The sequence below is a fragment of the Centroberyx affinis genome, unplaced genomic scaffold (genome assembly GCF_046629955.1).
Source record: "Centroberyx affinis isolate AG114_WGS23_722 - 3 ecotype Tasmania unplaced genomic scaffold, CSIRO-AGI_Caff_v1 ptg003780l_1, whole genome shotgun sequence".
Classification (NCBI taxonomy): domain Eukaryota; kingdom Metazoa; phylum Chordata; class Actinopteri; order Beryciformes; family Berycidae; genus Centroberyx; species Centroberyx affinis.
The window spans coordinates 33,626-47,821 of NW_027281653.1; the positions used below are offsets into that span (position 1 = coordinate 33,626).

The following is a 14,196-nucleotide window of genomic DNA, read 5'->3' on the forward strand; positions in this document are numbered from 1 at the left end:
ATAAATCTGTAGTCTCAAGGCAAACAGGCAAGGTGACCATTTATAGCATTCACTTTGCTCTACATAGACAGTTGAGAGCAGTGAGCAGAGGTACCGGTCTGTCCTCTGGGGTCCAACCTGTGACAGCATGGACAAGCTTACTGATGACTGCAGCCTGCCTGAGTTACAAGTGGGAGACTGGCTTCTCTTTGACAACATGGGTGCTTACACAGTTAGCATGTCTACCGACTTCAATGGCTTTGAAAAAGCACACATCTATTGTGTTGTGACACCTGAGGCATGGCAAGCCTTAATCCCTTCTCATACATGCAGCCCTTTACATGAATAACCTTGTAGCATCTCTGTAAAGGTTCTGTATGAATATGAGAGATCAATGGCACAATATTGTAGCTAAATTGACAAGCCTATGTTGAATATTTTGTGATCCAAACGACATTTGTTTTCTCTGTAACTGCCTCCCACTGTAGGGTGATTGTTTTTCCTCTCATTTTCATTTGAGATTTGTATTCAGACCTGGTGTGTTTATGGATGAATTCGTACAACCCCTTCTGTTCTTTCAAGTCTGTATTAGTCCTGTAAGTAGGATTTTACAGAGCATTTGCTGTGGAGTGTCTGCCTGACCACATGAGAATATCAGTAAATTGCTTTGTGGCGATCGTATATAAAAGCTGTTTTAAAAAAAAAAACAAGTACAACCCTGATTGTGTTGTATCAATGTTTCTTTCTTTCTTCATCATTCAGGATATTCCAGATCTCACCAAGTACATGATACATACAGTAGACAGCAGATATAAGCATAGTACTAACGTGTGTATGCATGGTACTAAAACAGTAGCATACACTTACATTAGGAACACATGTAACGCACCAGAGGTTCACACTTCCAGGATGTCATTAGGACGTAAATCCAGTGGCAGTAAGTTCTTACATAGCTTGTCTTCTGTGGGAGTTTATAGTAGAAAAAAATGCAGCAAGTATTATTTGAGAATGTGGAGGTTAGAAACACCCCAGCTCATATCAGTAAAAAGTAGTGGTACATAACATACAGTATAGGCCTATACTGCAGTTTATCAAAGAGCTAGAGTAAATGCTGACAAGTTGAACAATCCCCTCTACAGGACAAATAATGTAATGGCAATACAATAATAATTGTTGTTTTCATACAAAGACTCCAGTTCACTGCACAGATACCAAAACTACGGTTACGCATTAATTACTGTTGTTCAGGGGTTCTCAATGAATTCTGAGTTAGATGTGGCAAATTTGCCAACCCCGCTTTGTGGAATAAGATACCCCTGAGTACTGTGCATCACTTTGATCTTCTCCACACAGCGTTTAAATAACACTGAACATTGTTCAGCCTAATATAGCCTACAATGATGACAAAAATGTCTGTTGCCTGCTCGATTTCCTTTGGGTGCCTTCTCAAACTACTTGAACATACAGCTAGAAGAGTGTATGGGTTGATCAATGCTAAAAGAAAACTACATCATCTGTGGTGATTTGTGTTTGGTGACAATTGAAATTGGTAAATGAAACAAGATTTGTGTCGTTTAACAGCATTAAAGGCGGAAATAAGATGAATAAATGTAATTGTAGGCAAATATAGTAGCATAAGAACAGTATCTCTTTGGTCGTGAAGATGGAGGTGGCTCTTAAAAGAGCCGTTTTGTGTCGGTGTGTGGAGCATAAGGTTTAAGCTCGCTCTCCGCGGATGCGGCGGGCCAGCTGTATGTCCTTGGGCATGATGGTGACCCTCTTGGCGTGGATGGCGCACAGGTTGGTGTCCTCAAACAGGCCGACCAGGTAAGCCTCGCTGGCCTCCTGAAGAGCCATGACAGCGGAGCTCTGGAAGCGCAGGTCGGTCTTGAAATCCTGAGCGATTTCTCGGACCAGGCGCTGGAAGGGCAGCTTGCGGATGAGCAGCTCGGTGGATTTCTGGTAGCGACGGATCTCTCTCAGCGCCACGGTACCGGGCCGGTAACGGTGAGGCTTCTTGACGCCGCCGGTGGCCGGGGCGCTCTTACGGGCAGCCTTGGTGGCCAGCTGCTTCCTGGGGGCTTTGCCTCCGGTAGATTTGCGAGCGGTTTGCTTGGTTCTTGCCATTGCTTTTCCTTTCTCTCGACGGAAAAAAAGTGTAACGAACTGGAGCGAAATGCTGCTCTTAAATCACCGGGCTGGGTCTGTAACGGTGACGCTGCTTCACTGCACCGGTTTCTGATTGGTCTGTAGCCAAGCCGCTCCTCCTTCAGGGCAACACCGCCTAAATCTCCGGCGGTTATTGGAGAAAAGTCCTTTCTAAATGTCCGCCAAAATTCAAACTCAGCCGCCCGCTGCTTCTCTGCCTGCAGCCTCTTTTCTGATTGGACGGTCATGAACCGCCCCGTCCGCTCGAAGGACATATAATCGAGGGTTTCCCTTGTGCAACACATTTTCTTTGAGTCACAGCTCTAGAAAGACGACTTTACAATGAGTGGCAGAGGCAAAACTGGCGGAAAGGCTCGCGCCAAGGCAAAGACCCGCTCGTCCCGTGCCGGGCTCCAGTTCCCAGTCGGCCGTGTCCACAGGCTGCTGCGCAAAGGCAACTATGCCCAGCGTGTCGGTGCCGGCGCCCCCGTCTACCTGGCGGCTGTCCTCGAGTACCTGACCGCTGAGATCCTGGAGTTGGCTGGAAACGCTGCCCGCGACAACAAGAAGACCCGCATCATCCCCCGTCACCTGCAGCTGGCCGTCCGCAACGACGAGGAGCTCAACAAGCTGCTGGGCGGAGTCACCATCGCTCAGGGCGGCGTGCTGCCCAACATCCAGGCGGTGCTGCTGCCCAAGAAGACCGAGAAGCCTGCCAAGAAGTAAACCTCACACACCGGCTGCTCTCCTCACAACACAAAGGCTCTTTTAAGAGCCAAACAATCCTCTCCTCAAAAGTGCAAGTTCTGTCACTCTTTTTCATATTTAATCTATAGATTACATCTATACATGTACATATTATGGAGCCTACAACATGTAAACCTCTTCTAAAACTGCAATCAAATTTCATATAGCCTATATTTTCTGGCAATTTTTTCCCTCCTTGAATGTATCACTAAAGCAGTACAATAAATTGCTGTATATACTTTATTTCTTGTATTTAAATAATCTTTAAAGAAATTGCTTTTGTATGTATCTTTATTTTTTTATAATTACAATAACCAATGTAGCCTAATAAATGTATGATCAAAGTCTAAATGCAAATACTTATCTGACTATGATTATTAAGTTACAATCTGATCGAAGAAGGGGTGTAGTGAATGAGTTACTAAGTTAATATTATGTTTTATGCTTTTTACAATGTTGGTCAGCAAGTAACCTGATTACAGAAACAGAACTGTGGGCAAATGGTGTCAAAGAATGGATCGTATGAATATTGAAGCAGAGTCATTTCACCTCATCTAGGCTAGATAAAATGCAGCTTGTTGGCCTACAGCTGAGTTAATACTGAGTAGGCTAATTAATACTTGAAGTAATAAACTTGTAAATGTATTGTTCTATTTCGCACAAGTGCATTAATCAGGAGCTCTTTGATTGAACTTGTGGGTGGCTCTTAGAAGAGCCTTTTGTGGATGAAGTATTGTTTGTATGTTTACTTCTTCTTGGGTGCTGCCTTCTTCTTGGCCACCTTGGGCTTGGCAGCCTTCTTCGCTGGTGCTTTCTTGGCAGCAGCGGGCTTTTTGGCCACCTTCTTGGGACTCTTGGTGGCCTTCTTGGGGCTCTTGGCTGGCTTCTTGGCCGCTGCGGGCTTCTTGACTTTCTTGGGTGATTTCTTGGCGGCTGCGGGCTTCTTGGCTGCCGCCTTCTTCTTGGGGCTCTTGGCGGGTTTCTTGGCAGCGGGCTTCTTGGCTTTCGGGGCGGCCTTCTTGGCAGCGGGCTTCTTGGGCTTGGGGTCGGCCTTCTTGTTGATCTTGAAGGAGCCGGAGGCCCCGGTCCCCTTGGTCTGGAGCAGAGTGCCCTTGGTCACCAGGCTCTTGACGGCGATCTTGACGCGGGCCTTGTTCTTGTCCACGTCGTAGCCTCCGGCAGCCAGGCTCTTCTTGAGGGCGGCCAGAGACACGCCGCTCCGCTCCTTGGAGGCGGACACGGCTTTAACGATCAGCTCACCGACGCTGGGGCCGGCCTTCTTCGGCCTGGGAGCCTTCTTCTTGGCCGCTTTGGCCGGGGCGGCGGCTGGAGCTGGGGCGACTTCTGCCATTCTCTTCTCTGTCGTTACTTCAGATACACACCAAACCGGGAGTCTGACTAGACTGGTAGTGGAGCCGGAGCAGGGGGTGGGACTTAAACACACTATGAGAACCGTGTAGACTCCACTCAGCCCACCGTCCTTTGTGCAGGCGGAATGCCGTGCAGCTTGTGTTTTCTCTTCATCGATAAATGTCTAAAATACAGATCCGGGAGAAATACTGAAGTCCAACAGCGAATGGACCCGATAGCAGACTTGTGTCTCTTCATACTGAAGTCATGTGGAGCGCTGAAGGTTTCTGCATTTTGTTCGGGGAGGCTCCAAACCTCACCTATGCACCGTCGTGGGAAGCGCTGCTCGGTGACATTTCTCTCCTAAAATGCTTTAAAGTGCATTAGATACCCACCAAAACCCGTTTACAGCCGGCCGAGATGTTTATCCAGAGATTAAGACTAAAAATAATCACCTCTTGAAAATCGTTTTGATTTAAACTGAAGCTATTTTGGTATCAGCAAACACACTCATGATGGCGGTGGCTGTGGCGTGAGACTCCCTATGAGAGATGGACACTGTGGCTATGACCATTTATTTTGTTCTGTTGAGGACTTCGTTCATGATTAATAAGATCTGAAAATGTTTTTTATTCATCATAACACAAGTAAATATAATTGACATGTCTTTCCATTTTGGAGGTTCTACTGAACACAACCTTGTCACGGCCTTTATCTACGAAAATATAAGGAAAGCAAATGCTGGTAACGAAAATATTTACACATTTTGTATCATATGTTTTTTATGTATTATTGAACATTTAGGGTACTGTAGATAAGATAAGATACGGTAGATGTCAGTTATACACATTCCTCAGATGTGGGGGAAGCTGTGTGTCTGTCAAGTCAAGTCAAGATTATTTATACAGTCCTTCATCACAAAAGCATGTCTCAAGGACTTTACAAAGATCAACCTACCTAAATCTAACTAATCACTTAATGGAAATGACTGTAAATGTCACTGATGTACCTGAAATATAAAACAATTGAGTCGGAGCTAAAAACATCAAATGTAAATGCAAAACATCAGTGTAAGGAAACTGTGTGAGGAGGAATTGTTTGGTCCATTGCAAAAGAAAAAAAAAAGAAGTGTTTGACCATTGGTGTATTATTCCATATCACCTTTTATCTGGCTGATGTTGATTCAAGACAGTAAACTACCGAATAGTGATTGGAGTAATCAGGGTGTGACAGAGACCTCAGTGAAATGAGGACCGATGACGTTTCCTTAGTGCCAATAGGCTAGTTAAAGTATCTGGACAATATATTCAATCATATGCAATTGGACTTTGCCCTTCCAGAGGAAGTGTGTGGCTCTTAAAAGAGCCGTTGGGTCGATGTTGACAGCAGGCCGAGCTGATTACTTGGAGCTGGTGTACTTGGTGACGGCCTTGGTGCCCTCGGACACGGCGTGCTTGGCCAGCTCACCGGGAAGCAGGAGACGCACGGCGGTCTGTATCTCCCTGGAAGTGATGGTGGAGCGCTTGTTGTAGTGAGCCAGGCGAGACGCCTCACCGGCGATGCGCTCGAAGATGTCGTTGACGAAGGAGTTCATGATGCCCATGGCCTTGGAGGAGATGCCGGTGTCGGGATGGACCTGCTTCAGCACCTTGTACACGTAGATGGCGTAGCTCTCCTTCCTGGTCTTTCTGCGCTTCTTGCCTCCCTTGCCGGCGGTCTTGGTCACGGCTTTCTTGGAGCCTTTCTTAGGCGCTGACTTCGCTGGTTCAGGCATGATGAGCTCTCGGTACTTTACAGCAACGAATAAAATCACGTTGACAAAGCGACTCATTTTATAGGCAGTTATGCAAATAGCACTGTGCGGTTCCCCGCCTGCGATTGGTTGAGTTTTGTCGCTTGACTGTGAGGCGGCTTTACGACTGCGCAGCTTCCTGTATATGATTGGTTGATCTCCAGATGGCGGCTGAATAAACGCCTCTTTGGGTTGGACGTGTGTTACAAAAATATGTTCGTCTTTTTTTCATTTCCCGCGCGCGGACTCGGGAGTAGGCTATTGTTCCCCTCCATTTGATCTTCAAAAATGATAAACTGATACAAGTCTGTTTTAAAACCTCCGTCCTTTGCTCTATATTTTCTCCTTATTAATGTTTCACCATTATCCCCTGTGCTGGTTCACGGACCATCTTTGCAAATAGCAAATACATCCTGCAATTCACAATGTAGCCTACAATAGACACAATGTAATATGGGCAGCTAGAATAGTTATGCCAGCACATACAGACAGTCGTGGTATAAAGACAACTAAATAAACACAATTTAGGAAACATATTTTTTATATTTTTTGCACAAGTAGGCCTACAGTACGTTAATCAGCTGCTTTTCCAATGAACTTTGTGTGTGCATCCTGCATTCAAACACCATCACGTGCAGTGCGCAGAGCAACTTTAAATCCACAAAGTGACCTCTCGAGTTAGTGTGTAAGCTATTTGAATCACGCAGCGCTGTTTGGGGCAGATTGAAACTCCTCCTGATTAAACCATGTTAAACTATGCCTGCCTACACAATTTAATATATGACGTCTTATTTTTAAAGTAATTCACGTTGTACCGCCGTGTTTAAGTGTTAAATATTCAATTAATGTAGGCTATGTAGGCAGTTTGGTGGTTAAAAACTTAGTTAATAACCCAGAAAACAGGAATGAATTCTTTGGAAAATGTGGGCGGCTCTTAAAAGAGCCTTTGTGTGGTTTTGTTGGTCGGTAAATGAAGTTAACCTCCGAAGCCGTACAGAGTGCGGCCCTGCCTCTTCAGAGCATAGACCACATCCATGGCGGTGACGGTGACATATTTATCTTCACAGCTCAACACAGCCTGCAGCCCCATGGTTCTCTGAATGCAACATATCAAATCCTAGGATAATTAGAAATGGTATTTTAAGAGGGCCCAGTCAGGCCAGGTTCTAGGTTTTATCTGAATGTTTAGAATGAGGTAACACCAGGTTCAGTGGGAAACTGGATGGATATGATTTAATGGTAAATTAAAGTAGCAATTCAGTTTTGAAGCACTTAAGACTAGATTGCATCAAATTAAATTACTTTGATATAGTTTTAGTATCTATTGATGTGGCTACTGTGTTCTCTCCATCTGTCTCAAATTAATCAAGCAAATAGTCCCAAATGTATTTTCCAAAGAAGTTACCTTGCCTTAATCCGTCAACTTTTTATTCCTGATGAGAGATAAGGAGACAGTCGAGCAGGCCAGAAACAATCAGTGGAGTTTTTCCATAACCCTGCTGACAGAAAACATACAAATAAACAAACAAACAAACAAACAGCACCATAAACATAACCTCCTTGGCGGAGGTAATAATTAGGGGTCCTTGATATGAAAACGGTTGATAATCACTGATCTAATACAGTCTAAGGCAGACAACCCACAAAAAGGCTCTTCAAGAGAGCGTTTTCCCTTAATGACTTTTTTTAATCAATTGGCAAGGCCGGCCCGACGCATAAGCGAACTAAGCACCTGCTTAGGGCCCCCAAGAGCGCTTTAAATGTTTATTTTTTTGTGTGATATATTATATTATGTCAATGGTAATCATACAAAAACGCAATATTATGTTAACGCGCTGGCTAGCTCATACTACTGGTTTAATCAATTCCCGCTGCCTCTGTCAGAGCTGGTGTCACGTTCATGCACAATGCGCACTTTTGATGCAGCACAGTCAGTCAGACTAACGTTAGGTTACAGTCCTCTCCTCTGCGTCGATGCAGCAAAAAAGTAATGTTGCAAAAAAGGACAAATCCTTCTGGAGCAGAGAAAAGAAAGAAAAATAAAACAGAAGATGAGAAAAATCAGAAAGATAAAGATATGTTTGCATTACAGGTGGGCGTCTGGGCGATATGGCAAAAATATCATATCACGATTTTTTAACTTGTTTACAGTAAATGCATCGTCTGCTGGTTTATTTTGTTACTTTTCAGTACACCACGTTCAGTATGTCATTTAGTACTGTATCACTCTGAATATTAAAGTGCAAATTAACACCAGACCATTCTTGTGAGTTTGTTACCTTTTAAGATTAAAAACCATAGAAGGGTAAAAACATGCCAGGCTGACATTGGTATGATGTAAGCAACACAGCTACAACTAATACAATTGTGTTAGATTTACAGTAGGTGTGCGAATGATCAAGCATTGACAATAATCAATACTATTGGAGGGCCCCCAAATCAAATTCTGCTCAGGGCCCTGTCACGGGGTTAGCCCGTGCCCTATAAAGTAAGATGCACACTCGCACGCACACACGCGGCATAGCCACTTCCATTAATAATTAAATCAAGCCGGCTTGGAGGTGTCTGGGTGGTAGTGTTAGCGTAGCATGATTTCAGCATGATTTTACATCGTCATCATTACTTGTCATGGTGTAACAAAGCACACAGAATGTATTTTTAAATAAGACACAAGGGCTAGTATTTGTATGGAACATTTCTATTTATTGTTAAAAATGTTTTGCCAGGAAAATCAATTGTTTGTCACCTGTTTCTCCTCTGCTGTACTTGCGCTCCTCTGTTTAGACCCGGAACTGCCGAAACCGTACCGGAGGGTACCATTGGCTTTTAAAAGGGGGTTCCCGGGGGAAGGCGCCAAGTGTGCTAGAGTTGGAGGGGTGTTTTCTTTGTTAATGAGTAAATGCTATTTAAATTGCCTTTTGAGTAAGTACTGGCTTATAAATGTGTTTTAGTATGTTTTGCAATTCAATTGTAAAATGTTTGGACATTTGTGGACCAGGTGTTAATCTCCTGTAGGAGAATTGATTATCAATCACTAATCAATGTCTCTTAGTAGGACCCAGCTGATATAAGGGAGGAGGCTGGAGTTCCTGGGGAGTGCAGTTGATGGTCAGACTACAAACAGAGCCAAGCCAGTGTGGAGAGCTGCGAGGGCCTAAGATTTGAATGGGCATTGCCTGGTGCAGAGCTGAGCTTATTCTTTGTTTACACAGTTTTTGCATTTTAGTTATTTGTCTTATTTTTGTATTGTTTTTCTTTAGTTATTTTTTTTTTCGCCAGGCCTGCACTGTACATATTGCTGCACGGGATTGTCGGTTTCCACGAGTAAATAAATACACCTGGACTGCAGAACTGGGTTTGTCTCAGTTTTTGTGCCTCAGCCAATCGGCCAACTTTACAGGCCTCATAAAGGCTTGGGCCGGCTCTGTCATTTGGCCTAGTTTGCCAAGTTAGTTCTAATGTTTCTAACAGTCAACACTCAATTACATGGCTACATGCTCCTATAAAAATCAGTTACTTAAATTGTAAAGAGCACAAAGGATAGTGTTTTCTTATATTGAAATATATAGGCCTAATTCAAAATTTAAAAAGGAATAGAGAGTGGCGTGAGAGCCTCCACTATGCTGCTTTGTCCTCTGGCCACTAATTTGATGTCATACGAATTTTACTTGCTTCAGACTTAGTTTTGGTATCTGATAAAGACACCGTGCCTTAAAACAACACACCTGCCGCAACAGTTCCAGGTCGTCACAGCAGCAAAAGTAACAGAATTCAGCAGATAAAATGAAGTGGTAACACACACAGCACTAGAATATTACAGTAAAACAGATTAAAAAAAAAAAATGAGTATAAACAATTGTGAGGTATGTAAACATGTAGGTGATTTAGGGTTGCAGATAGGAGGTTAACATTGATGATCCCAGAACAGATAATTTGTTCCTTGATAATATTTAATGCAAACTAGTTTATCTCTGCCCTGTAGGACAGAAAAGAAGTCTGCCTCCAAAACAACCATGAGTCTTATAGCCTACTGTAAACAAATATGCCCCCATATGAGTATGTAATGGGGAGAGGTCTCCTCTTGGCAGTTAGATGGGTAACACCCATGCAGATCTTGATAGGCTAAAGAGTGAATGATGACACCTCTTACCTTGATGCTCCCTTCTATAATTACTGGATCAGGTACACCTGCTTGGGTTTCAGTTGAGCTGATTGGTAAATTGTTGACACAATCCATTAGTGTGTGGGTGTGTTCTCTAAGAGGTGGTGGTAATGTGTTTATTTTTCTAGGCTCCATAAGTGCTGTTTTGCCTGTGTTAATGTAAGTTAGGTCATCATTTCTTTAGTTTGGTTTCCTTTTTGTTAAGTGACAAACCTAATGTCCCTTATACCATTTTGTTGTCTTATTCCTTTTATTTGGAAGCTGTTGGTAAATTGTGAATGTTCTTTGACAAACCCACTGTTTTGTCTTTTTGTCTCGTAAATTGTTTTGTGTCTTCCTAGGACAGGCCTGTTTCGGAGGGGCTGGCGGTTGTGCCCGTTGGGGTTTTAGTGGTGGTCCTCCACTCTCTAGTTCATGTTTTTCACCTTGTATTTTGCAGTGTGTTTTTCATTGAGCAAGTGTGGTGTTCCAAGACCCAGGTACCCCAGTTTCCCCAGTGGTCAACTAGCCCCCCTCCTGACTCTAGGCCTCCTGGTGTTCGGATAGTACCCTTTCTTTATGTCAATTAGTTGTTGCTGTTTTTTTTGGTAGCATTTTTAAGTAACTGTTTTTAGACCAGTCCTTTTGTCATAAGTCTTTTTAACTGATTTCTTACTGTTATTCTGGCCGACTCACTTTTAACAAAGGAAAATAAACAAAGTAATTTTGTGAGTTTGTGAATCACGTCTCTGTTCCTTACATCTGTCCCAGAACACGCCTGAGTCTTTAGCCTACGGAAAATAAATCTGCCCCCAGAACAAGCATGAGTCTTATAGCCTACTGTGCTTGATAGGATCAATAGATAGGACACGACTGCCTACACACCGGGGGAAAAGCAAGGTGAAGGTGTTTATTTCTTAAATAAAACTAACTATGCTATGTAACCAGCTAACGTTAGCTAGCACACAAGCCATGACCAAAGGATATGTAGCTGGCTATGTCAACTGATCTCTGTGGCCGTGACCATACCAGCTAACGTTAGTAACTACTAGCTAACAGCTAATATTGTTTACATAGTCAGCAAATTGTTACACAAAGCACTTGTCTCTTTCTATTTAACAGGAAAGTTAATAAATTGTGAATGACATACCAAGTGGGCTAAGTGAAAGGAATGAATTAATTAAATACCAAGTGGGTGTGGGCTGCCCTAGTGGGGCTCTGAGGCTATAAGCCGGGACATGTTGGAGGTGACAGCGTAGCTGATGTCTTGAGGTTGGTGAAGAGTAGGTGCATACCTAATCGATCTCTATGGAACTATACAAGATATGCAAAGTGAAAAAGATGGATATGAACAGATAATCATATTCAGAAACTGTAACATTATTAATTTATATAGGCTAGAGGACACTTACCTCATCTGTGCCAGTCCAGTTTGTCAGTCACTTCTCCGAGAGAGCTGGACTTCTTCGGTCTGCCTTGAAACAAAAATATGAATGAGAATATTTACTGACTCAACGAGGAGTCTCAATTAGAATTACAGTATTTATGCAGAAAATGGGTCATTCCATTTACAAAACGGAAAGACAAAATGTTCAGATAAATTAAGTGCATACACCTAGGCCAACAAATGAACAGAAGCATTGTGGCAACATCTACAGTATATCGAGCTAGCCAGCAACAGCACTGTTTGTAAATGTGTGAATTAATAACAAATTTGATTTGAAAGCTGTCAGTTCGCCTGGCAGTGGACGTTAGCTTATTTATCTAGCTACATAGCTTAGTGCTTTGAGTTCGCTATCTTTTCTAACATGATAAATGCTTAATGCAATTATAAATCAAGACTTTCAGCTGCGATACGTTCCCCGGAATTCTCACAAACAATTTTGGAAAGGACTGGTGGTGTTGAAGCCCGAATCAAACTGTTTAAGTAACCTAGCAGCTAATTAGCTAGCGGCGATCGCTAATGTTAGCGCACTAGCTAACGATTAGCCTCAGGCCGAAACAACTAATGTTCAAATAAGGCAGAGTGACATGAAAAACAGTCAGCTAACGTCAACTGTTTACTTACCTTAAGTTGGCCGTCAGTAGGCCTACTTTATTTGGTTAGCTAACTAGCTAACAAATATTTACATTTCAGCAGTAGCGAACCATGACTCTTAAACCTTGGCCCTCTGACCCCCCTTCCCGTCGGTAAAAAAGCAAACGACCAGCTTAGCTTACTGTCCTCTCCTATAGTACTGCAAAAGTTACCTATGACAATTCCAGCTTTGCTATCATGTGACAAAGAGCTTTTCAAGTTCCAGACACACCCTTTAGTCACAGACGGTGACTTGTGACCTTAAAGGAGAGAGTGAGAGTTATCACCAAAAAACAGCTAATCTCTTAAGCAAAATGCAAATCCTCCTGACAAATAATCGCATCATCACACAAGCTGTGTGTTCCCTTCAGCAGAATATGACAACAGCCCGGGGTGCAAGACGGCAGACTATATGAAGGTGAGTATGTTGCAAAATGCGAGAGCTTGTAGACTTGATGTGAGAACTTGTAAAATACAACGTGAGAACTTGAAGAACAAAAATGAATGTGAAGTCACAGAAAAAATATTCACAAATGTGTAGATTGATATTTACATGAATACAATGACAGCTGCAAACTTGTAATCCAACATTTACTCATATTTATTTATTTTACTTGAGTCCATTTTCCAGTACAACCACAACTCTGTGATTACAACCTCTCGAATCGGTCACTGCAACTTCACAAATGTGCTCTCTTGCATCACAAAGTCACAAATCTGCACGCCTTGACTTTTGCAACACTTCTTGTGATAAATGTGTTTTTTTTATGAAATAAGTCTTCATTTATTTCCAAAATTAAAAACAAAATTACATAGTGGCTGCCATTTTACATGCAGTAAGAAACAAAGAATATACTTAGAACCTAATTACGAAGGAGTAAGTTAATCTTAAATATTATATTATAGAAATATTGCTGTTACCATCTACAGAAGATAAAGTATTTTGGTATCCTGTATCATAAATACACATCTGGCATTTCAATCAGGAGAGACAAGTGAATGAAGTAAAGATAATAGTTTATTATAACAGATGATTTGATGAGAATTAGGACTTAACAAGAGTCTTTGGCGCTTAGACTCTACAGGGAGATTTTGAAATCGAGGGGCACCAGCCCTGAGCAGCAGCAAGATAAATCCCCCCATGGAGTCCAGACACTGGTGGTGGTGGCTGATGACTTCTGCTGAAACTGATAGCTGGTGAGGTTGATGAGTGAAGAAGCTGATGAAGCTGATGAAGCTGATGAATCTGCGAAGACTGGGCGGAGACGGGGAGGTGGAGGGGTGCGCATAACAGCAGCATGGATGGACTACAGCGGAGAGAGAGACATATTTAAAAAGACAGCAGCAAAATGATAGGCTAACGATAGAGATGTGTCGCTGTGCTATTGGATAGATGTGACCAGCTGATGTGAACAGCTGATATCTCAATTGACAGCCCGGGAAAAGACAGCAAGGAAATAATGAGTGAGCATGCGTGAGAGAAGTGAATGGCAGTATGGAATGAGAAGTGAAACTACAGCATAAGCATGCAAAATATAGTCTTCCTGACTGAACCTTCACTAAAGCTCCATTTGTAACAAACCAAACTGCTTGAAAATCGGTCGAAAATTCAGCGAGTTATGATGATTTTAATTGCTGAGCGAACATAATGTAGTCTGGTTACAATTGTAAATGTGTTTTATTCCACTGAGTGGTAGACGTAAAGAAAAATGTCTGATACATCCTTTGTTTTAAGTTAACGTTTGCAAAGTAGCTACTTACTGGAGGTCAGCCACCACTGATACACTTCCAGAGACAGTCGTACCGAGGGCTAATGTGTGTGGGGGGGTTCGGGGATGGTAGGCAGTGGACCAAACCACTGTGAGGCATATGGGGGGGGGACGACGCAATCTTTCAAAACTTAAAAACATATTGTTTTGCGTCTATAATTAGCACAAGTGCTTTCAATGCATATTATTATAT

General features: G+C 42.7%; 4 protein-coding genes across 4 annotated transcripts in view; 1 reads left to right on the top strand and 3 right to left on the bottom strand.

Annotated features, from left to right (window-relative positions):
- Nucleotides 1-1,695: 1,695 nt before the first annotated feature.
- On the bottom strand, nt 1,696-2,106 carry LOC139662392 (histone H3). Its single transcript, XM_071541073.1, has one exon. It carries the CDS (start codon nt 2,104-2,106, stop codon nt 1,696-1,698), a length of 411 nt encoding a protein of 136 aa, XP_071397174.1.
- A 363-nt stretch (nt 2,107-2,469) lies between these two features.
- Nucleotides 2,470-14,196, top strand: part of LOC139662399 (histone H2A-like) — a 68,239-nt gene continuing 56,512 nt past the window's right edge. Inside the window, exons 1-2 of the mRNA XM_071541081.1 lie at nt 2,470-2,849; nt 11,054-11,063. Coding sequence (XP_071397182.1) covers nt 2,470-2,849; nt 11,054-11,063 — 390 coding nt within the window. The remainder of the gene's footprint in view (nt 2,850-11,053; nt 11,064-14,196) is intronic.
- LOC139662387 (histone H1-like) lies at nt 3,620-4,225 on the bottom strand. Its single transcript, XM_071541067.1, has one exon. The coding sequence runs from the start codon at nt 4,223-4,225 to the stop codon at nt 3,620-3,622; it is 606 nt and encodes a 201-aa protein (XP_071397168.1).
- On the bottom strand, nt 5,605-5,998 carry LOC139662388 (histone H2B 1/2). Its single transcript, XM_071541068.1, has one exon. The coding sequence runs from the start codon at nt 5,996-5,998 to the stop codon at nt 5,624-5,626; it is 375 nt and encodes a 124-aa protein (XP_071397169.1). The 3' UTR covers nt 5,605-5,623.